We start from the raw sequence: 25,213 nt of genomic DNA, 5'->3' as shown, positions 1-25,213 counted from the left end.
TGGCTACACTGTTTTTTCACAGAAACCTTTAGCACAAACACAGTCCTTACAGTGCTATGTCCTGAATGTGACCAGTTTATGTTTGGATGCAATGTTGAGACATTGACAGAAGTGGTGACAGCATAACACAATTATCCAAACTGGAAAATGTAGGCTACATTAGTCCTAGCACTAACTGAGGAAAGACATAACACAACCGGTCATATTTAGAGAACTCCTGGCTGACATGAACCACAATTTGAATTAGCTAATTGTAATTACTATTTACAATTATGAAGAGATCATCCGTTCACCTACTCTGCGTCTCATAAAGACACGGCGGTTGGAACCAAAAATCTCAAAAGGACAGAGTTCCACTGGTCTAATGTCCATTGCTCGTGTTTCTTGGCGCAAGCAAGTCTCTTCTGATAGGTGTCCTTTAGTCGTGGTTTCTTTGCAGCAATTCAACCATGAAGGCTGAATGGGTCTTCCTTTCCTATGGTGGTCCTCATGAGAGCCAGTTTCATCATAGCGCTTGATGCTTCTTGCAACTGCGCTTTCAAGAAACTTTAAAAGTTCTTGAAATTCTCCAGATTGACTGTCCTACATGTCTTAAAGTAATGATGGACTGGAATTTCTCTTGGTTTATTTGAAATGTTCTTGGCATAATATGGACTTGGTATTTTACCAAAAAGGGCTATCTTTTGTATACCACCCCTGCCTGGTCACAACACAACTGATTGTTTCAAACGTATTAAGAAGGAAAGAAATTCCACAAATTAACTTTTAACAAGGCACACCTGTTAATTGAAATACATTCCATGTGACTACCTCATACAACTACTGTTCGCTGAAGGAGGCAAATGAGGTACAACACCTGTTCGGCCCCACGCCGCCCAGTTCTGGGTTTGGTGAAGAATTAAAGGTATGAATACTTGCCTCGGGTTTATCATCTGTGTAAGGCGGGGCTTCCGGTGAGACAAGGTGTTCATTGGCCTTGCAGGCATGATTCTATTGTCCTTCAGTAGATGGCACTAGTGTGCAAACTCCCCATAGCTGTGTTGTACCTCGTTTCCCTCCTTCAGGTTAAACAGTGCATAGGGCATTCACCTTACACACACACACACACACACACACACACACACACACACACACACACATGCAATGCACCCCTCCAGGTACTCCTGTTCCATTTCCCCCTGCACACACACACACACACTTCCAGCACTATACAGCCCCCTCGATAGAAATCTGATATGTTCATCCCGAGGCCCTGGCCCTTCTCTTCTCTCTAAAAACTCAAGTCTAATTTTTGCTCCATTTTATCGGAGCCTTGACTTCCGTGACAGCCAGTCAGTGCATTGTCCCCTATTTAAACTGGGGGTAGAGCTAATGTTGTCTGTCTCTCTGTCTGTGTCTCGCAGGGGCTGAGGAATGCCGGCAGAACCACGAGACGCTCATTTGCCCCCTCTGTAGAACCAAGTGGAAGTCCCATGATTTTTACAGGTAATTTTAAGATGTACGCCGTCTCGGATCTAGGAACTCCTGGTCAAGACTCCTGGAGTGGGGGATGAATTCAGCAGCCTACCAGCTGGTTGTGTGAAGGCCAGGGCAAGCGGCTTCACTATATTTGTTTCTGGGAGGAAAGGAAACATCTGCCTCAGTCTGAGATGTCAGAACAGCTTTTCCGTTTTGCAAATCTCATGCGAGCTGAATGCGAGTTATGGTTAACTTAAAGTTAGCTAACTATTAAATGGTTTATAAGCTATTTATACTGTATGCTCACAAAGGGTTAAGGATTTAAACTAGAGCATTTAGTGTGGAAATGCACTCAAACCTGTGATGGATTTATTGTAGGCTACGTCAATGGCGCAACAGTAGACTAGAGACAGGAAAGAGCCTTGAGTGTTTAGCGGTGAGATAAGCTATATTAGACTATGCCTCACATAGCTAACAGTGTGTCATTACATTAGCATTTTAGCATGGCACTAGGCTATATTAGGCTAGACCACACATGGCTAACTGTGTCATTACATTAGCATTTTAGCATTGCACTAGGCTATATTAGACTATGCCTCACATAGCTAACAGTGTGTCATTACATTAGCATTTTAGCATGACACTAGGTTATATTAGACTAGACCTCACATAGCTAACAGTGTGTCATTTCAGTCAACTCAGTCTGCATAGCCATTTGTTAGCAATTTAGTTAGCTATTTAGTGGTCTTATGGCTTGGGGATAGAAACTGTTCGGGAGCCTGTTGGTGTCAAACTTGATGCACTGGCACAGCTTGTTGTGCGGAAGCAGAGAGAACAGTCTATGGCCTGGATGGCTAGAGTCTTTTAACAATTTTCCAGGCTTTCCTTTCACACTGCCTGATTTAGAGGTCCTGAATAGCAGGGAGCTCTGCCCCATTGATGTACTGGGCTGACGCAACACCCTCTGTAGCGCCCCACCCTTCGTTGCGCCATGCCATCGAGGGTGGTGCTATTGCCATATCAAGCGTTGATGCAGCCAGTCAAGATGCTCTCAATGGTACAGCTGTACCGTTTTTTGAGGATTTGAGGGTGCCAAACATTTTCAACCACCTGAAGGGGAAGAGGTGCTGTCGCACCTTCTTAACGACTGAGCTTTCGACTCAATGGGCTGCAGTGGAGTGGTTGCAGTGGAGCGGTCAGTGGACTGGCAGTCCTTGATCTTACTGACGTTGAGGGAAAGGTTGTTGTTCCTGCACCATACTGCCAGTCCACTGACCTCCTCCCTGTAGGCTGTCTCATCGTTGCCGGTGATCAGGCTACCACCGTCGCGTTGTGAGCAAACTTGATGATGGTGTTGGAGTCGTGCGTGGCCACGCAGTCGTGGGTGAACAGGGAGTACAGAAGGGGACTAAAGGGGTCTACAGACAAATGCAAACAGTGCTGACGGAGCGTAGTGCGGTGTTGCAATGTCGTTTTCCATCACAAAAGGGGTGGCTCCTTGTTATACGCTTCGTCATTTGACACAGTTTTTTTCTACCTGTAAATTGAGACCACCATTCCTTGCGATGACTGAGGGGCAGTACTAAGTGAGTTTTGCAACGGAAGTCCTGCCCCTGTGTCTACATCACATATTTTCCAGTATCATTTCTAGTATAAACTCAGAACCAATGAACATTCTTCTACTTTGCTTCTACTACTCTCAAGCTTCCTTTTTTGTGCTTTTTATTTGAGATTTTCTAAGCGTAATTATGTCTGTCCAGTTTTGAGGAGCGTCTGTGCAAGCTGGTGAGACAATAAGAGAACCTTTACAACCCTTCGATGCGGTTGTATTTGGACAAGCATGCAAAGAGGCGACAGCTGGAGGGAGATTTCACGAAATTTGAACACCAATACTGATGTCAAAGAAGCATTGAAAAAGATTTGGAGCCAGTATGTTCACAATTTGAAAAGGGTGAAGGAAATGAGGAGTGGGGCTGCCACTGGTGTGTAGGGGTCCCACCGTTTGTCAGACAACGGGATTGGCTCGGTGTTCACGTGAAACATCGGCAGACGGACACCAATATGCCCGATACGGTATGTACTCGTCATACATCCAAGTCTATTTGTACAGTGTGTGTGTTTGGGATCTTATGTTTAGCAGACCTAGTTAGAACATGTAAAATTAGTTATTTTCTGGATGGGAGAAATTGTGAGTGGGAAATATTCAGTGCCTGTGTTGTTATCATAATGATTAGCAGGGCTAGTTCAAACATCTGACACAGGCACTGTGGTGTGTGCTAATTAGATTGAGATGTTAATGAAATCAGCTATTTTGGGTAAACATTTTAACTCAAAGGAGCCAATGGAGATGTTTTAAGATTTCTTGCATAGTATTCTAATGTATTCACCATCTGCTTGTAGGTGTTGGAGGGTGGTGGTGTGTTTGACAGTCCAGAGACAGAGCTGAGCCCTGAGGGCCAATCTACCGGTGGTTCATCGCCCCTTGATTCATCATCTTCCCAACCTGGTTCAACACCTCTCAGGCCCCTCTACCCAACAACCAGGTCCCTTCTCACCAACACCCATCCCACTGTCCAGGCTCACCCTTGCTCTCTGCCCTGCAACTCCATCAACCTCCGCCCCATCTCCCCGACCCAGCTTCAGTGGCTGGAAGAGGAAGACAGCTGAGGGTCTTTCGGACACTGACACGAGGCAGCAGGTGGATGACTTAAAGAAACGGCAGCAGTGTCCAGTAAAGTCTGTCTACGACATCATGGTGCCATGGACGGTGTCTAGTCCTGCTGATCAACATCTCCCGTTCGTCTCACCCCGTTTTCATTTATTTAACCAGGCAAGTCAGTTAAGAACAAATTCTTATTGACAATGACAGCCTACACCAGCCAAACCCGGATGATGCTGGGCCAATTGTGCGCCGCCCTATGGGACTCCCAATCACGGCCGGTTGTGATACAGCCTGGATTCGAACCAGGGTGTATGTAGTGACGCCTCTAAGACTGAGATGCAGTGCCTGCGCCACTCGGGAGCTCAAAAACTGTTGCTCTGTGCTTTTTTTTCTTATTCATACTTTAGGGTAGTGGGTATTTTTTTGTGCCGTTTTTTCATACTTCCTCATTCACATGTTGCTGGGATATACTTTTGTGTTTTTTCTCTTATTTCCCCTTTCATCACATTTTTTTAAATTTCCTCTTGTGATGGAAAATAAATATCTAAAAGGTCTGCAAATGTATTTGTCTAGTTATTTTTACTTGTGGCAGAAAATATTACTGTTTTGAATCAGTCACTCAGTAAACTTGTACTGCTTTGTACATGAGCTGTCTAGATGAGGTTAATGTATTGGCGGGTCTGCTCTTAATGTCTACAGCTGGACACTCACCCATGTACCAAAGCACAAAGGTCTCCATTGAAAGGACACTACACATGACCATGTACAACCTTGTTATGTAGATGAGGTTAATGTCTCGAAGGTCTAGCCTTGTTGTCTACAGCTGGACAGCCATTCTCACCCATGTACCATAGCAGAAAAATCCCCATTGTAAGGCCACTACACATAACACAAGGTTAGATCAATGTCTTGACGGTCTAGCCTCCCAAAAAGTGACTGTCATTATAGTACTCTTTATTGTGATTTGTAAAGTGTGAATAAGAAAAACAGCAAAACAAAGTGTGTAAGTCACAACATGACATAATCAACCAGAAGAAGAGAACGTACAGTATCAGTCAAAAGTTTGGACACACTTACTCATTCAAGGGCATGTCTGCTTTTGTGGCTAAAGAGTAGTGTCGTAAAGCATAAAAAAATAAAAAGCTTAAATATTACATTTACATAAGTATTCAGACCCTTTACTCTGTACTTTGTTGAAGCACCTTTGGCAGCGGTTGCTGCCTCCAGTCTTCTTGGGAATGATGCTACAAGCTTGGCACACTTGTTTTTGGGGAGTGTCTCCCATTCTTCTCTGCAAATCCTCTCAAGCTCTGTCAGGTTGGATGGGGACCGTCACTGCACAGCTATTTTCAGGTCTCTCCAGAGATGTTCGATTGGGTCCAGGCTCTGACTGGGCCACTCAAGGACATGCAGAGACTTGTCCCAAAGCCACTCCTGCGTTGTCTTGGCTGTGTGCTTAGTGTCGCTGTCCTGTTGGAAGGTGAACCTTCACACCCAATCTGAGGTCCTGAACACTTTGGAGCAGGTTTTCCTCAAGGATCACTCTGGACTTTGCTCCGTTCATCTTTCCCTCGATCCTGACTAGTCGACAAGTCCCTGCCACTGAAAAACATCCTCACAGCATGATGCACCACTATGCTTCACCATAGGGATGGTGCCAGGTTCCTCCAGACGTGACACTTGGCATTCAGGCCAAAGTGTTCAATCTTGGTTTCATCAGACCAGAGAATCTTGTTTCACATGGTCTCAGAGTCTTTAGGTGCCTTTCGGCAAACTCCAATCAGGCCGTCATGTGCCTTTTACTTAGGAGTGGCTTCCGTCTGGTCACTCTACCATAAAGGCCTGATTGGTGGAGTGCTGCAGAGATGGTTGTCCTTCTAGAAGATTCTCCCATCTCCACAGAGGAACTCTGGAGCTCTGTCAAAGTGACCATCGGGTTCTTGGTCACCTCCCTGACCAAGGCCCTTCTCAAAAGAATACTCAGTTTTGCTGGGTGGCCAGCTCTAGGAAGAGTCTTAGTGGTTCTAAACTTCTTCCATTTAAGAATGATGGAGGCCACTGTGTTCTTGGGGACCTTCAATGTCGCAGAAATGTTCTGGTGTCCTTCCCCAGATCTGTGGCTTGACACAATCCTGTCTCAAAGCTCTACAGACAATTCCTTCGAACTCATGGCTTGGTTTTTGCTCTGACATGCACTGTCAACTGTGGGACCTTATATAGAAACCTGTGTGCCTTTCCAAATCATGTCTCAATTGAATTTACCACAGGTCGACACCAATCAAGTTGTTGAAACATCTCAAGGATGATCAATGGAAACAGGATGCACTTAAGCTCAATTTCGAGTCTCATAGCAAAGGGTCTGAATACTTATGTAAAATATTATTTCCGTTTTGGTGTTTAACAAATTTGCAAACATTTTTAAAAACCTTTTTTCACTTTGTCATTATAGGGTATTGTGTGTAGATTGAGGAGGAAAAATATTGATATAATCCATTTTAGAATACACCTGTAACGTAACAAAATGTTGAAAAAGTAAAGGGGCCTGAATACTTTCCGAGTCAAAAAGAGTGCCTCAGCCCTTCTTGCTTGGTGAGCTACTCTGGCTCCCCAAGCCCACTAGTGGATATACTGTACACTACACAAGGCTGACTTCCTCTCTGGGTGGAACGAAACGAAAAGAGTCCGCTGAAACAAATAATGATTCCACCCACGTGAACGCACACACGTACAATACGTCAACGGAGTGGAGCCTTACGCACACAACCCTCTGTGCCCCCATGTTGAGGTTCTGCCTACACTCACCACCTGGGGCTGGCCCGTCAGGAAGTCCAGGATCCAGTTGCAGAGGGAGGTGTTCAGACCCAGAGTCCTAAGCTTTAACTTTATTGCCCCTAGTGGCGAAGGAGACGTGTATATGGAAGTTGGGCATAACATGTCATAATGACACAGAATTAAAATCGTTGGCTGCCAGAAAAGCAGCCTCCGAATGTACAGCAAAATATATACTATACAGTACCAGTCAAAAGTTTGGACACTCCTACTCATTCAAGGGTTTTTCTTTATTTTGACTATTTTCTACATTGTAGAATAATAGTGACGACATCAAAACTATGAAATAACACATTGAATCATGTACTAACTGAAAAAGTGTTAAACAAATCTAAATATATTTTATATTCTTCAAAGTAGCCACCCTTTTGCCTTGATGAGAGCTTTGCACACTCTTGGTATTCTCTCAACCAGTTTCACCTGGAATGCTTTTCCAACAGTCTTGAAAGAGTTACCACATATACTGAGCACTTGTTGGCTGATTTTCCTTCACTCTGTGGTCCAAATCATCCCAAACCATCTCAATTGGGTTGAGGTCGGGTGATTGTGGAGGCCAGGTCATCTGACGCAGCACTCCATCACTCAGTTTTGATCAAATAGCCCTTACACAGCCTGGAGGTGTGTTAGGTCATTGTCCTGTTGAAAAACAGATGATAGTCCCACTAAAAGCAAACCAGATGGGATGACGTATCGCTGCAGAATGCTGTGGTAGCCAATCTGGTTAAGTGTTCCTTAAATTATAATTAAACCACAGGCAGTATCACCAGCAAAGCACCATCATACCTCCTCCATGTTTCACGGTGGGAACTACACATACAGAGATCATCCGTTCACCTACTCTACTTCTCACAAAGACACAAATCTCAAATTTGAAAAAGGCGAAAGGACAAATTTCCACTGGTCTAATGTCCATTGCTCGTGTTTCGTGGCCCAAGCAGGTCTCATCTTCTCATTGGTGTCCTTTAGTAGTGGCTTCTCTGCAGAAATTTGACCATGAATTTGCTTGCTGCCAACACGGAGCCCCGTCGATCCATCACGACTGGTCTGCCTACGTAACCGTCCGAGAGGGTTACAACAGGCTCTCCCGTTGCTTCGTCCCCCTGAGGCCCATCTGCTAGCCTACTATCCCCGGCCTGCTAGCTGTCTGAATTGCTGTGTCCCGGATGTCCTTGCAGTGTCTGAATCCTGGCTTAGGAAGGCCACCAAAATCCAGAAATTTCCATCACTAACTATAACATTTTCCGACAAGATAGAACTGCCAAAGGGGGCGGAGTTGCAATCTACTGCAGAGATAGCTGCAGAGTTCTGTCATACTATCCAGGTCTGTGCCCAACAGTTCGAGCTTCTACTTTTAAAAACCCACCTTTCCAGAAAAAAGTCTCTCACCATTGCCGCTTGTTATAGACCCCCTTCATCCCCCAGCTGTGCCCTGGACACCATATGTGAATTGATCGCCCCCCATATATCTTCACAGTTCGTACTGTTAGGTGACCTAAACTGGGACATGCATAACACCCTGCTGTCTTACAATCTAAGCTAGATGCTCTCAATCTCACACAAATTATCAAGGAACCTACCAGGTACAACCCTAAATCCGTAAACATGGGCACCCTCTCAGATATCATCCTGACCATCTTGCCCTCCAAATACACCTCTCCTGTCTTCAACCAGGATCTCAGCGATCACTGCCTCATTGCCTGCGTGCGTAATGGGTCCGCGGTCAAACGACCACACCTTATCACTGTCAAATGCTCCCTAAAACACTTCAGGGAGCAGGCCTTTCTAATCGACCTGGCCCAGGTATCCTGGAACGATATTGACCTCATCCCATCAGTAGAGGATGCCTGGTTGCTCTTTAAAAGTCTTTAAAAGTGCTTTCCTCTCCATTCTTAAATAAGAATGCCCCTTCCAAAAAATGTAGAACTAAGAACGGATATAGCCCTTGGTTCATCCCAGACTTGACTGCCATTGACCAGCACAAAAACATCCTGTGGCGTTCTGCATTAGCCTCGAATACCCCCCACAATATGCAACTTTTCAGGGAAGTCAGGAACCAATATACTCAGTCAGTTAGGAAAGCTATGGCTAGCTTTTTCAAACAGAAATTTGATTCCTGTAGCGTTAATTCCAAAACGTTTTGTGACACTGTAAAGTCCATGGAGAATAAGAGCACCTCCTCCCAGCTGCCCACTGCACTGAGGATAGGAAACACTGTCACCACCAATAAATCTACGATAATCGATTATTTCAAGAATAATTTTTCCACGGCTGGCCATGCTTTCCACCTGGCTACCCCTACATCTCAGCATCCCCTGCAGCAACTTGCCCCCCCCCCCCCCCCCTGCTTCCATTTCACCCAAATTCAGACATCTGATGTTCTGAAAGAGCTGCAAAATCTGGATCCATACAAATCAGCTGGGCCAGACAATCTGGACCCTCTCTTTCTAAAATGTTCAGCTGAAATTGTTGCAACCCCTATTACTAGCCTGTTCAATCTCTCTTTCGTATTGTCTGAGATCCCCAAAGATTGGAAAGCTGCAGCGGTCATCCACCTCTTCAAAGGGGGAGACACTCTAGACCCAAACTGTTATAGACCTCTGGCAGTCGCTATGGGGGTGCCACAGGGTTAAATTCTCGGGTCGACTCTTTTCTCTGTATATGTCAATGATGTCGCTCTTGCTGCTGGTGATTCTCTGATCCACCTCTACGCAGACGACACCATTCTGTATACATCTGGCCCTTCTCTGGACACTGTGTTAACATACCACCAAACGAGCTTCAACGCCATACAACACTCCTTCCGTGGCTTCCAACTGCTTTTAAATGCTATTCCGCAACAAAGCCTCCCTCACTCATGCCGCCAAACATACCCTTGTGAAATTGACTATCCTACCAATCCTTGATTTCGGCAATGTCATTTACAAAATAGACTACATCCAGTTTGCTGAGTAGAGTGTTGGAGGCTATCACAGTGTTGGAGCCATCCGTTTTGTCACCAAAGCCCCATATACTACCCACCACTGACGTGTATGCTCTCGTTGGCTGGCCCTCACTACTTATCCGTTGCCAAACCCACTGGCTCTGGGTCATCTATAAGTCTTTGCAAGGTAAAGCCCCGCTTTATCTCAGCTCACTGGTCACCATAGCAACACCCACCCGTAGCATGCGCTCCAGCAGGCATATTGCACTTGTCAACTCCTTCCTTTGGCCGCCTTTCCTTACATTTCTTTGCTGCTAATCACTAGAACAAATAGCAAACATCTCTGAAGCTGGAGTCTTATATCCCCCTCTCTAACTTTAAGCATCAGCTGTCAGAGCAGCTTACCGATCACTGTACCTGTACACAGCCAATCTGTAAATAGCACACCCAACTACCTCATCCCCATATTATTACTCTTGCTATTTTGCGCCCCAGTATCTCTACTTGCACTGATGTGCACATCTATCCCTTCAGTATTAATGCTAAATTGTAATTATTTTGCCTCTATGGCCTATTTATTGCCTACCTCCCTACTCTTCTACATTTGCACACACTGTACATAGATTTTTGTATTTTTCTTTTCTTTTGTGTTATTGGCTGTACGTTTGTTTATGTGTAACTCTGTTGTTGTTTTTGTCGCACTGCTTTGCTTTATCTTAGCCAGGTCGCAGTTGTCAATGAGAATTTGTTCTCAACTGACCTTCCTGGTTAAATAAAAGTGAAATAAAACAATTCTGATTCTCCTTTGAACAGTTCATGTTGAGATGTGTCTGTTACTTGAACTCTGTGAAGCATTTTTTAGGGGTGCTCTTTCTACGTCTGGTAACTCTAATGAACTTATCCTCTGCAGGAGATGTAACTCTGGGTCTTCCATTCCTGTGGCGGTCCTGATGAGAGCCCGTTTCATCATACTCTTCATTGTTTTTATGACTGCTCTTGAAGAAACGTTAAAAGTTCCTGACATTTTCCGGATTGACTGACCTTCATGTCTTGATGGACTGTTGTTTCTCTATGCTTATTTTATTTTTGCATTTTTTTATTTAACCATTATTTCACCAGTGGGCCCATCAGGAAGTCCAGGACCCAGTTGCACAAGGTGGGGTTCAGACCCAGGGCCTCCCTTATCTTAATGATAAGCTTGGAGGGTACTATGGTGTTCAACAGTACTTGTCAGTTGAAAAAAATTATAGCGGGGCTCACAATGCAAATAGTCCAGGTAGCCATTTGATTACCTGTTCAGGAGTCTTATGTCTTGGGGGTAAAAACTGTTGAGAAGCCTTTTTGTCCTATGACTGTTAAATTTGATTTGATTTATGACTGTGGTGGCTGGGGTCTTTGACCATTTGTAGGGCCTTCCTCTGACACCGCCTGGTGTGTAGAGGTCCTTGATGGCAGGTAGCTTAGCCCCTGTGATGTACTCGGCCATACGCACTATCCTCTGTAGTGCCTTGCGGTCAGAGGCCGAGCAATTGCCACCTAAACCACCACTCCTGGGATATGTAGCCAGCCACTGTAAAACATTATATACAGTTAAAGTCTGAAGTTTACATACACCTTAGCAAAACATATTTAAAGTCAGTTTAACACAATTCCTGAAAATTAATCCTAATAAAAATTACCTGTCTTAGGTCAGTTAGGATCACCACTTTATTTTAAGAATGTGAAATGTCAGAATAAGAGTAGAGAGAATGATTTATTTCAGCTTTTATTTCTTTCAGAAGTTTACATACACTCAAATCGTATTTGGTAGCGTTGCCTTTAAATTGTTTAACTCGGGTCAAATGTTTTTGGTAGCCTTCCACAACCTTCCCACAATAAGTTGGGTGAATTTTGGCCCATTCCTCCTGACAGAGCTGGTGTAACTGAGTCAGGTTTGTAGGCCTCCTTGCTCGCACATGCTTTTTCAGATCTGCCACACAAATCTTCTATAGGATTGAGGTCACAGCTTTGTGATGGCAACTCCAATAACTTGACTTTGCTGTCCTTAAGCCATTTTGCCACAACTTTGGAAGTATGCTTGGTGTCATTGTCTATTTGGAAGACCCATTTGCGACCAGGCTTTAACTTCCTGACTGATGTCTTGAGATGTTGCTTCAATATATCCCCATAATTTTCCTACCTCATGATGCCATCTATTTTGTGAAGTACACCAGTCCCTCCTGCAGCAAAGCACCCCCACAACATGATGCTGCCACCCCCATGCTTCAAGGATGGGATGGTGTTCTTTGGCTTGCAAGCCGCCCCCATTTTCCTCCAAACATAATGATGGTCATTAAGGCCAAACAGTTCCATTTTTGTTTCATCAGACCAGAGGACATTTCTCCAAAAATTATAATCTTTGTCCCCATGTGCAGTTGCAAACCGCAGTCTGGCTTTTTTATGGTGGTTTTGGAGCAGTGGCTTCTTCCTTGCTGAGCGGCCTTTTAGGTTATGTCGATATAGGACTCGTTTTACTGTGGATATAGATACTTTTGTACCCTTTTTCTTCAGCATCTTCACAAGGTCCTTTGCTGTTGTTCTGGGATTGATTTGTGCTTTTCACACCAAAGTACGTTCATCTCTAGGAGACAGAACACGTCTCCTTCCTGAGCGGTATGACGGCTGCGTGTTCCCATGGTGCTTATTCTTGCGTACGATTGTTTGTACAGTTGAACATGGTACCTTCAGGCGTTTGGAAATTGCTCCCAAGGATGAACCAGACTTTATTTGGATTTTCCCATGATGTTAAGCAAAAAGGCACTGATTTTGAAGGTAGGCCTTGAAATACATCCACAGGTACACCTCCAATTGACTCAAATTATATTAATTAATCTATCAGAAGCTTCTGAAGCCATGACATCATTTTCTGGACTTTTCCAAGCTGTTTAAAGGCACAGTCAATTTAGTGTATGTAAACTTCTGACCACTGGAATTGTGATACAGTGAATTATAAGTGAAGTAATCTGTCTGTAAACAATTGTTGGAAAAATTATTGTGTCATGCACAAAGTAGTTGTCCTAATGGACTGGCCAAAGCTATAGTTTGTTAACAATAAATATATAATATAACATACCACTGAATGAGCTCGGGCCGTACCATAAGTACATGCATGTATGCACTATCCTCAATCATATCTTTGAACTTTAAGTACCACAGAATGCTCAGCAGGGCTTACCTAGGGCCTATGCTGGTGCCCGGGCTCTCTGTGTGTGAGTGTGTGTGTGTTTATGCACGTTTATGCGCGAGTGTGCGCATCTGCATTTGTGTGTGCACTCATAGGTTTGTCGTGAGCTGAATCCTCTCCACGGCTCGTTTAGATGAGCTAGACAGCCAGACACCAGCCCTTGTTTTGTGCGTCTGCCTGGGAATGAAATGATAGAAGCCCATTTCTTGTTGTTTTTCCCCCTCAAGCCATGAATACAATCAGAAAGGGTCTGTGTTACCCCCTCCGCTTCCTCCCTGCACTGAAACCCTAACCAGTTGTTTTTCGCTGAAAAATGTCAAACCGCCATTATGATAATGATCCGCAATGTCACATGACCCTCGTGCCAATCCAACAGGTCGGACAGAGTTTCGAAAGAAGGGATTCAGATTTTTTCACCAGTTTGGTGCCAGTTTGGTGCCTGCTGTCTTCAGAAAAGGGAATTTTACCCGTCCTCTCCTTTGACTAAATTCCCCCCATTTCATCCTGTTTGTATAACTATATTCCTGACCGTGCCTGTATCAGCATATTCTCGACCAAGGCTTTTTGTAATATCAGTTGCTCAAAAGATGAAAATGCTAATACTCAAATTTACAATTCAATCCTTGAATCTACTGCCACCATTTTTAAAAGTCCCCCAAAAGTTGCTAAAACCTGGCTTACTTTGGCATCTTTCTCGGCAGCCATGACCACTCCTCTGTCTCTATTGAGAACGCTGCAGCGGTGGGTCATCCCCAGGCGTCATCATCGTCCCACAGGGAGGGAGACTCCAGAGGCTGGTCATCGTCCCAGGATGGGGACTTCACCCTGCCCCAATTCGGGGTCCAGCAGGTCCCCCAGAACTACAAAGAACTGGCCGAGCCCTGGATCAAGGTGAGAGGGGTGGAAAGATAGATGTGGGGTCTAATAATGTCGACCAGACCAAACACATATGTACAATACTTTCAAATACTTTTTGTGACTATTCCATTTTGGAATTGTTCCATTACACAAACAAAACCAAATGTCTTCATCCCTTTGCATACCAAGAGGGTTTACATGTAGTTGATGTCTGTATCAGATCGGTGCCATATTCCGTTCGTAGTTATAATTTTGTGTGTCCTCCTCCAGGTGTTTGGCATGGAGTTGGTGGGCTGCCTGTTCTCCAGGAACTGGAACATCCGGGAGATGGCCCTGCGGCGGCTGTTACACGACGTCAGTGGCGCGCTCCTCCTGGCCAATGGAGAGCACTCCTGCCCGGGGGCCAGGGCGGGCTGTACAGAGGTGTCAGGTGATGTGGTGTTGGAGTCATGCTGCAGCGTCCTCTCCATGGTGTGTGCTGACCCTGTCTACAAGGTCTACGTGGCCGCACTGGTGAGACTCTTTAATATTACTGTAACCCCGCAGATCCTGTGAAACTAAGAATCAAGTTTTACTGTGTAATTCTATAACTGTACCATACTCCAGCTGTCAGGGAAAGCATTGTGAACCCTTTAAAGTCTTAGGCCCCATCCAGAAACAACTCCGAGCCCAGCGATTCCCAAAAGTTTATATTTATTAGGATGCCATGATGACAGCTAATCTTGGGATTGGGACCCCATGTATTAAACGATAGAAAATCAAACTAACTTCTGTAATTTGATCAAAGGAAAGAATTGGATATGTCTAAGAAATATGGTTGTAGATCCATCTAGTGGTTGTTTCTGGACTGGGCCTTTTGATATTCATACGTGTTCCTGATAAGTGAAGGCCCATATATCAAATATATCTTCACTTGATTAGCTGATTCGCGCTACCTGATCTCTGCGTTCACCCTTTGGCCCTTCTCCCTCCCACCCAATATTGATGAAAGTTATCTCTTGAATTGTGCTGAAGTTCACTTCAACAACAAGGTAGTCTGGTTAGCTCTAAAGTCCACTGAACATCCAGGAAGTCTCAACAGAGACAAACCAGCAGGGATTCTCCAGGGACAGACTGAGCGAGAAAAAAAAGGTCTTTCTCGCTATTTATTTACTTGGTCTCTTTGAATAATAGTTTTTTTTTAAAGTATTTGTCATTTAGCAGACACTCTACTGTAGTGAGTGCATACATTTTTCATACTTTTTTAAAACTTATCCCTTGTGGGAATTGAGCCCACTACCTGGCGTTGCAAGCGCTATGCTCTACCAACCTAGACACACGGGATCCTAGTTCTTAGTGCGTGTTTTAAAATATGCAGGCCCTCTGGACAATCGACATTTCCCCAAAGCACTTTGCTTCAGCAGAGCAGCAGTTATGGAAAACAAAAACAATTCTGTCCTCTTGGGGGTTTTCCAGGGTGTTTAATAGCAGACAGACTTTGGTGTTTACTGTATACTACTATCAAGACAAAGAAGGGGATGGTGGTGATGCCACGGGCACCACCAGATTTGGAGTGGGCCAGATCGACTTAAATTGTTGCTTTGAAAAGGCTCTATTTTGTTTGAGGTTGAAGAACGCCCTCGCATCGCGGGGCAAAGTCGTTAGCTGCGTGTGCACTACCTGGGACCTTGTAGCAAGTGAAAACAGCAGAGCCACCATTTCAAGAACTTAGAGAAGTTGGGGCTCTTATTTTCTTACCTTTTCGTACCATGTGATGTGGCCCTCACTATTGGAAGTAAACGCTTGTTTATTGATATGATCTGTCTCCTAAGAGTGGAGTAGACTCGGGAGCATGGAGTAATGGGGGTTGAGAGGGAGTGGAGTAGACTCGGGAGCATGGAGTAATGGGGGTTGAGAGGGAGTGGAGAAGACTCGGGAGCATGGAGTAATGGGGGTTGAGAGGGAGTGGAGTAGACTGGGAGGCATGGAGTAATGGGGTTGACAGGGAGAGATAGTGTGCATTGTGTGTGTGTGAGCATGAAAGAGCGAGTGGGACAAAGTAGTTAGAGGGAGGGAAGCATGAGGGGGAGGAAGGAGTAACCTTGCCTGCCTGGCAAAGGGAGAGTGAGAAAGAACTTTGAATCTGTCTCTGGGCAGCGTTCCAGTGCAACGCTCTATCAGTCACCAGTTCCCACGCCTCTTCTCTCTCTCTGGGAGTCAGGCTGGGGCGGAGCACCACCAAGTCTCCACCTCCTGCCAAGGCCACAGTGGCCTCTCTAATGGCCTTGAGGTCAGGCCCAGGCAGCCATATTGTCACAGGAATAGACAGGGTTGTAAGTACAATTCCTCCCACCACTGAACCACAGTGTTATGTTAGGGTGCTCCAAGATGTCTTGTGTTTCTCAATGACTCTACTAAATTCGCTTGATATATAGAATTCTCAACTCATATTTGATAGTAAGTTCTCAGCCAGTTTGATCAGCCCATCTAATATTTTGTGATGAAGCTTTTCACTACACATCACCATATCTCCTTTTTAACTTTCCACACACTGGACACACAGTAACAATATTGGTACTTTATGTTTGAGTTCTCTTTCTGTAGAAAACCTTGCGGGCCATGCTGGTGTACACGCCCTGCCACTCGGTGTCTGAGCGCTCACGGCTGCAGCAGCTGCTCCGGCCCTTGGTGGAGACTATCCTTGTCAAATGTGCCGACGCCAACAGGTAAAGTCCGTCTCAAACTCACGAGTGGGATAGACATGCGAGCCTATGAGGGGTTCACTGCAACTGCTAGTATCTAGTGCCCTCTGGTGGGGAATACAAAACATGACATGCACTTGTTAGATCTCCCCACTGATCATATTGTATGATGTACTGTATATCAGGGGTATTCAAATAGGAACCAGGAGGTCCAGAGCTTCTTTTCTGTTCTACCTTATAATTCATTGCACCCACCGGGTGTCCCAGCTCTAAATTAATCATTGATTAGAGGGGCCGAATGAAAATCAGCAGTGGAACTGGCTTTGAGGTCCAGATTAGAATTTGTCTGATATACATCTTCAAGAACTGACTCAAACATGACCACCTTTTCTTGTGATATAATACTGTATTCATTAGGCTGATAGTACATGAATTAACAGATTACATTCCCCATGTCTCATTTCAATGTCTCAATTGCACAATGTGTAGTCTTGGTTAACCCAGAACTACAATCTCGCTGGTCAGATATGTTTACGTCGTCTGTTCACGATAGATTACAAACTGTAAAAAAAAAAGCATTAGCAGTCTAGCATGGACATAAATACATTTTGAGTGTCGTTTCTCTGTGTCATGTCCAGTCGTACCAGCCAGCTGTCAGTGTCAACACTACTGGAGCTGTGTAAAGCCCAGGTAGGAGAGCTGGCCGTGGGCAGAGACATCCTCAAAGCAGGTAAGAACTACAAATCCCATTTTTCCCCGCTGGGTGTTCAGCAGAAATAGCATCTCTCCCCATATTACTCAAATTGATGTACAGTGGTTTGCGAAAGTTTATTTTTTTATTTTTTTTATTTTACTGGGCAAGTCCGTTAAGAACAAATTCTTATTTTCAATGACGGCCTAGGAACAGTGGGTTAACTGCCTGTTCAGGGGCAGAACGACAGATTTGTACCTTGTCAGCTCGGGGATTCGAACTTGCAACGGTTACTAGTCCAACGCTCTAACCACTAGGCTACCCTGCCGTATTCAACCCCCTTGGCATTTTTCCTATTTTGTTGCCTTACATCCTGGAATTAAAATAGATTTTGGTGGGTTTGTATCATTTGATTTACACAACATGCCTACCACTTTGAAGATGCAAAATATTTGTTACAGTGAAACAAACAAGAAATAAGACCAAAAAAATGAAAACTTGAGCGTGCAAAACTATTCACCCCCCCAAAGTCAATACTTTGGGGGGGTGAAATTGCAGCAATTACAGCTGAAAGTCTCTTGGGGTATGTTTCTACAAGCTTGACACATCTAGCCACTGGGATTTTTGCCCATTCTTCAAGGCAAAACTGCTCCAGCTCCTTCAAGTTGGATGGGTTCCGCTGGTGTACAGCAATCTTTAAGTCATACCACAGATTCTCAATTGGATTAAGGTATGGGCTTTGACTAGGCGATTCCAAGACATTTAAATGTATCCCCTTAAACCATTTGAGTGTGGCTTTAGCAGTATGCTTAGGGTCATTGTCCTGCTGGAAGGTGAACCTCTGTCCCAGTCTCAAATCTCTGGAAGACGGAAGCAGGTTTCAGAATTTCCCTGTATTTAGCGCCATCCATCATTCCTTCAATTCTGACCAGTTTCCCAGTCCCTGACAATTAAAAACATCCTCACAGCATGATGCTGCCAGCACCATGCTTCACTGTGGGGATGGTATTCTCGGAGTGGTCAGTGGTGTTAGGTTTGTGCCAGAAATAGCGTTTTCTTTGATGGCCAAAAAGCTCAATTTTAGTCTCATCTGACCAGAGGACCTTCTTCCATATGTTTGGGGAGTCTCCCACATGCCTTTTGGCGAACACAAAATGTGTTTGCTTATTATTTTCTTTAAGCAATGCCTTTTTTTCTGGCCACTCTTCCGTAAAGCCCAACTGTGTGGAGTGTATGGCTTAAAGTGGTCCTATGGACAGATACTCAAATCTCCGCTGTGGAGCTTTGCAGCTCCTTCAGGGTTATCTTTGGTCTCTTTGTTGCCTCTCTGATTAATGCCCTCCTTGCCTGGTCCGTAAGTTTTGGTCAGCGGTCCTCTCCAAGTTTGTGGTGACATACATTTTTTAATAATGGATTTAATGGTGCTCTGTGGGATGTTCAAAGTTTCGGATATTTTTTTATAGCCCAACCCTGATCTGTACTTCTCCACAACTTTGTCCCTGACCTGTTTGGAGAGCTCCTTGGTCTTCTTGCCGCTTGCTTGGTGGTGCCCCTTGCTTGGTGGTGCCCCTTGCTTGGTGGTGCCTCTTGCTTGGTGGTGCCCCTTGCTTAGTGGTGCCCCTTGCTTAGTGGTGCCCCTTGCTTAGTGGTGCCCCTTGCTTAGTGGTGCCCCTTGCTTAGTGGTGTTGCAGACTCTAGGGCCTTTCAGAACAGGTGTATATATACTGAGATCATGTGACAGATCATGTGACACTTAGATTGCACACAGGTGAACTTTATTGAACTAATTATGTGACTTCTGAAGGTAATTGGTTACACCAGATCTTATTTAGGGGCTTCATAGCAAAGGGGGTGAATACATATGCACGCACCACTTTTCTTTTTTTTTTTTCTTTTTTTCTTTTTTAAATAAGTAATTTTTTTCCATTTCACATTAAATCCAAATAAAAATCTATTTAAATTATAGGTTGTAATGCAACAAAATAGGAAAAACGCCAAGGGGATGAATACTTTTGCAAGGCACTGTATGTGACTGTAACTCATGTCTTAACAACAGTTTACAAATTTAAAAAAGACCCAACTGACTACTCATTGTAAACGTCTCTACCTTTCTCCCAGGGTCCATCGGTATTGGCGGGGTGGACTATGTCCTGAACTGCATCCTGGGGCCCCAGACGGAGGCCAATAACTGGCAGGCCCTGATGGGCCGCCTTTGTCTGATTGACAGGCTCCTGCTAGAGTTCCCCACCGAGTTCTACCCCCACATAGTTTCCGGAGGGGACTGCCACCAGTCTCAGACCCTGGGGGAGAGGTCCGTGATTTTATAGTCATATCATATAGCCATTATTAAATGGGCCATTGCACTCAAATAGCCTAGTGAATGGAGGCTGTACGCTTTCCCGCCGGTCTGTCATGTAGGCTACTTGGGTTTTATAGTGGAGCACATGCTTAATATATAATATGAGCAGCTGAGAAATAAATATAAGAACACTTACTTCACTCCATGCATCAACCACTGTTTGATGAGCATGCTCTCGCTGCTCGATAGGTGAGATTCTCCCAAACGCTATGCCATGGTCTCTCTCCAACCTTGTTCCTGCAGCTACCCTGTGCTTAGTTGGGAAACCAAGTGTTATCTGTTCGGGAACATCAATGTTTTCGCAAAGAAATACGATAATACAGTCCACACTCAACAGCGATTACTCAAATTTTGGAGTATAGGTTAGACCAATTATGTACCAAAACATCTTAAAAGTCGGAAGTTTACATACACTTAGGTTGGAGCCATTAAAACTTGTTTCTCAACCAACTCCACAAATTTCTTGTTAACCAACTATAGTTTTGGATAGTCGGTTAGGACATCTAATATTTGCATGACACAAGTAATTTTTCCAACAATTGTTTACAGACAGATTATTTCACTTATAATTTAAGCAGCATGCCACCCTGCATACCACTGCTGGCTTGCTTCTGAAGCTAAGCAGCGTTGGTCCTGGTCAGTCCCTGGATGGGAGACCAGATGCTGCTGGAAGTGGTGTTGGAGGGCCAGTAGGTGGCACTCTTTCCTCTGGCCTAAAAAATATCCCAAAGCCCCAGGGTAGTGATTTGGGACACTGCCCTGTGTAGGGTGCCGTCTTTCGGATGGGATGTTAAATGGGTGTCCTGACTCTCTGAGGTCATTAAAGATCCCATGGCACTTATCGTAAGAGTAGGGGTGTTAACCCCGGTGTCCTGGTTAAATTCCCAGTCCGGCCTTCAAACCATCACTGTCACCTAATAATCCCCAGTTTACAATTGGCTCATTCATCCCCCTCCTCTCCCCTGTAACTTTTCCCCAGGTTGTTGCTGTAAATGAGAACGTGTTCTCAGTCAACTTACCTGGTAAAATAACGGGGAGAAAAATACAAATTTACTGTATCACAATTCCAGTGGATCAGAAGTTTACATACACTAAGTTGACTGTGCCTTTAAACAGCATGGAAATGTTCTGAAAAGGATGTCATGGCTTTAGAAGCTTCTGATAAATGACATCATTTGAGTCAATTGGAGGTGTATCTGTGGATGTATTTCAAGGCCTACCTTCAAACTCAGTGTCTCTTTGCTTGACATCATGGGAAAATCAAAAGAAATCAGCCAAGACTTCAGAAAAAAATGGTAGACCTCCACAAGTCTGGTTCATCCTTGGGAACAAATTCCAAATGCCTGAAGATACCACGTTCATCTGTACAAACAATAGTACCCAAGTATAAACACCGTGGGACCACGCAGCCGTCATACCGCTCAGGAAGGAGACACATTCTTTCTCCTAGAGATGAACGCACTTTGGTGTGAAAAGTGCAAATCAATCCCAGAACAACAGCAAAGGCACACTTTGCAGTAAAACAAGTCCTATAACAACATAACCAGAAATGCCGCTCAGCAAGGAAGAAGCCACTGCTCCAAAACCACCATAAACAACAGACTACGGTTTGCAACTGCACATGGGGACAAAGATTGTACTTTTTAGAGAAATGTTCTTTGGTCTGATGAAAAAAAAACTGTTTGGCCATTTTTTTTAACCTTTATTTAACTAGGCAAGTCAGTTAAGAACAAATTCTTATTTTCAATGACGGCCTAGGAACAGTGGGTTAACTGCCTGTTCAGGGGCAGAACGACAGATTTGTGACCCCAAGCATACTTCCAAAGTTGTGGCAAAATGGCTTAAGGACAACAAAGTCAAGGTATTGGAGTGGCCATCACAAAGCCCTGACCTTAATCCTATAGAAAATATGTGGGCAGATCTGAAAAAGTGTGTGCGAGCAAGGAGGCCTACAAACCTGACTCAGTTACACCAGCTCTGTCAGGAGCACTGGGCCAAAATTCACCCAACGTATAGTTGGAAGCTTGTGGAAGGCTACCTGAAACGTTTGATCCAAGTTAAACAATTTAAAGGCAATGCTACACTCAATTAGTTTTTGGTATGTAAACTTCTGACCCACTGGGAATGTGATGAAAGAAATAAAAGCTGAAATAAATCATTCTCTCTACTGTCATTCTGACATTTCACATTCTTAAAATAAAGTGCTCCTCACTGACCTAAAACAGGGATTTTTACTAGGATTAAATATCATGAATTGTGAAAAACTGAGTTCAAATTTATTTGGCTAAGGTATATGTAAACTTAAGACTTCTACTGTGATATGCTGTAGGCTATGTATTGCATAATGGCACAATGATCATTTTAATTCAGTTTTCTTTTCAGGTTTAAAAAATATATATAATTTCAACTTGATTTATCTAGGCAAGTCCATTAAGAACAAATTCTTATTTACAATGACGGCCTACCAAAAGACAAAAGGCCTCCTGCGGGGACAGGGGCCTTGGATTATTTATTTTATATTTTATCAATACAATATAAATATGGGACAAAACATGCATCACGACAAGAGAGACAACACTACATAAAGAGAGACCTAAGACAACAACATAACAAGGCAGCGAAACATGACAACGCAGCAATGGTAGCAACACAACATTACAACAACGTGGTAGGAACACAACATGGTAGCAGCACAAAAACATGGTACAAACATTATTGGGCACAGACAACAGCACCAAGGTCAAGAAGGTAGAGACAACAATACAAAGAATCGACAACTGTCAGTAAGAGTGTCCATGATTGAGTCTTTGGGCATAATCTCTAATATGCATGGCAGAAAAACATAAAACTGATTGAAGATGGTTTGAATTAATTATCACCTTAAATAGCACTGTCCATTTCTTTGTATTGGGCTTTGAAGCAACATCCACAACAACCATCTTTTACACTGTTTCAATCTGCCATTCAAGTTCTTTCTTCAAATGTATCATCACAGTGAGGTGAGTTTTAAAAGTATGATAGGCCTACTGTTTTGATGATAACTGTTTGTTGTGATTTTCAATGGCATTTGCATTGATGTCAGAGTGGTTAGAGGGACAATAGAGCCCCGAGGACCAGGCCATTAGAACCTGATGGTGGTAGTTAGCAAGTTGGGTATTACAAAGGCATGTCCAGAGTGCATAAAATGAGATTACCATGGCTCAATGGTCACGTGGAATTTTACTGCAGTCATCGGTAATACTGTCACTGTAACAGCCCTAGCCGTGCATTATCATGCTGAAACATGAGTTGATGGCGGCAGATGAATGGCACGACATTCATAAAATGCATTCAATAAAATGCAATGGTGTTCCTTGTCTGTCGCTTATGCCTGCACATACCATAACCCCACTGCCACCATAGGGCACTCTGTTGACATCAGAAAACTGCTCACCCACACAACGCCATACACGTGGTCTGCGGTTGTGAGGCCGGTTGGACATACTGACAAATTCTTTAAAACGACGTTGGAGGCAGCTTAGGGTCGAGAAATGAACATTCAATTCTCTGGCAACAGCTCTAGTGGGCATTCCTGCAGTCAGCATGCCAATTGCACGCTCCCTCAAACCTGAGACATCTGTGGCATTGTGTTGTGTGACAAATATGCACATCTTATTGTCCCCAGCACAATGTGCACCTGTGTAATGATCATGTTGTTTAATTAGCTTCTTGATATGCCATTCCTGTCAGGTTCCTGTCAGGTGGATGAAATGCTCACTAATAGGAATGTAAACAAATTTGTGCACAGAACTTGCGAGAAGTAAGCTTTTTGTGCGTACAGAACATTTCTGGGATCTTAATTTCAGCTCATGAAACATGGCACCAACACTTTACATGTTGCGTTTATATTTTTGCTCAGTGTATATCACATCCCATTGGGTACAGACGTCAATTCAACGTCTATTCCACATTGGTTCAACATAATTTCATTTAATTGATGTGGAAATTATGTTGATTCAGTCCAGTGGGAAAGAAAGGAGTGGTTTGTGACACACAAGCACAACCGTGGGTTAATGCTGGATCTGATTGAATCAAGCCCCTAATTGTAGAAAGAAGATAAAACGGACTGGAGTACAGCAGAGTCTGCATGGAACCTAGTGATGCGTTGCCACTCATCAAACCAATGAAGGTTTTTTCATGGGTGGAGTTGGCTGGCAGCAGACTGGGCTGTAGGTGAAGCAGGCCAGGTACTGGTGGCTGCAGGCTTGGCACTGGATGAATCATGTTGGACTCTAGTGGGAGTGGGGCTGGCAGCAGAGAAGTCAGCAGTGTGGGTGGTGATGTCATCCAGAAGACTGCCAACTGTGGTGTCCATTGCATAGTCCTCAAAATGTATCCACTCCGAATCAGGGTCCATGTCCTGCATGGCCTTCCCAGTCTTCCTGAGCAGGTAGTCCACACAACAATCAGCTCTCCTGAAAATGAAAAAGGCAGAATGCAAAACAAAACTAATATGATAGGAACACTCAGAGGCTGTAGACAACTTGGCCAGGCTACGGACATATATTTATTTTACTTTTATTTTACTAGCTAAGTCAGTTAAGAACAAATTCTACGCCGACGCTGGGCCAATTGTGCGCCACCCTATGGGACTCCCAATCACAGGCCGGATGTGATACCTTAGACCGCTGCGCCACTCAGGAGCCCTTTACAGACATGTTGTGTCTGTAAAGAATACGTAGTTCATTTGCGATTATTTAAGGTTATACTGTTAAAATTAAACAGATCATTACAAATCAGGTTAGCCTGTATTTTATTCACCTGAGAAGGCTTCCTTGCCAAGTTAAGGTTTGTCTTGCTGCAGACACATGAGAGCCCCCAGAACCTTTGCGTATTGAACTGTCAAAGAGAGAGAAAAACCTAATAGTAACAATGAACAGAGGAGGAAACCAAGTCACATGTCATAAGGATTATAGGAACCAGTGTTCTATCATGGCAGCATAGCTATAGTAGTTGACGAAAAATGTGACAAAAAATGTCATATTTACCATTGATAACAAGTTCAATGCCGTCCTCAATGGAGGAGTTTGAGCAACAGCGGAGCTGTAGTTGCTGAACACTAGAGGTATCTAATTTCAGTCAATCAGAAAAGAGAATGCATATAGTTTTAGCCTATAAGCTTGATTAATTTTACCTCCTGGGTGTGAAATCCGTAGACACATCTCTGAAGCCCCCCGAGCAGAGTTGTCCATGTCATATGTCATAACATGGTTATGACCCTATGTATTTACACGTATTGTAATATACAATGCGTTATTTTATGTGTCAAAACCTACATGTATTCCCTGACAAGAAGATTCCATTCATTTGAAAGTTTGTTTCAAGTCTGCTCCTGAAATCTACATTCCAGTTGTCAGTAGCTGAGCATTGGGGTAGGTACATGTCTGTGTGTGTTCAATGTCTGCTCAATTACAATGATGATTGAATATGGTCAATTTCAGAAAATGTACTGTTGACTGTTGACCACCTCACAAGTCCTCAACTGGCAGCTTC

At 44.0% G+C, this 25,213-nt stretch overlaps 1 protein-coding gene across 2 annotated transcripts in view; it reads left to right on the top strand.

Annotated features, from left to right (window-relative positions):
- The window catches only part of LOC109875910 (mitogen-activated protein kinase kinase kinase 1-like), a 224,540-nt gene that overhangs the window by 164,411 nt on the left and 34,916 nt on the right, over positions 1-25,213 (top strand). For both annotated transcript variants that reach the window (XM_031809242.1, XM_031809241.1), the window contains exons 8-13: positions 1,404-1,485; positions 13,794-13,983; positions 14,221-14,463; positions 16,534-16,655; positions 17,270-17,361; positions 19,441-19,633. In XM_031809242.1, the coding sequence (XP_031665102.1) occupies positions 1,404-1,485; positions 13,794-13,983; positions 14,221-14,463; positions 16,534-16,655; positions 17,270-17,361; positions 19,441-19,633 (922 nt within the window). The remainder of the gene's footprint in view (positions 1-1,403; positions 1,486-13,793; positions 13,984-14,220; positions 14,464-16,533; positions 16,656-17,269; positions 17,362-19,440; positions 19,634-25,213) is intronic.

Source organism: Oncorhynchus kisutch, linkage group LG29 (genome assembly GCF_002021735.2).
Source record: "Oncorhynchus kisutch isolate 150728-3 linkage group LG29, Okis_V2, whole genome shotgun sequence".
Lineage (NCBI taxonomy): Eukaryota > Metazoa > Chordata > Actinopteri > Salmoniformes > Salmonidae > Oncorhynchus > Oncorhynchus kisutch.
This window is presented reverse-complemented; position numbering and strand designations above follow the sequence as displayed.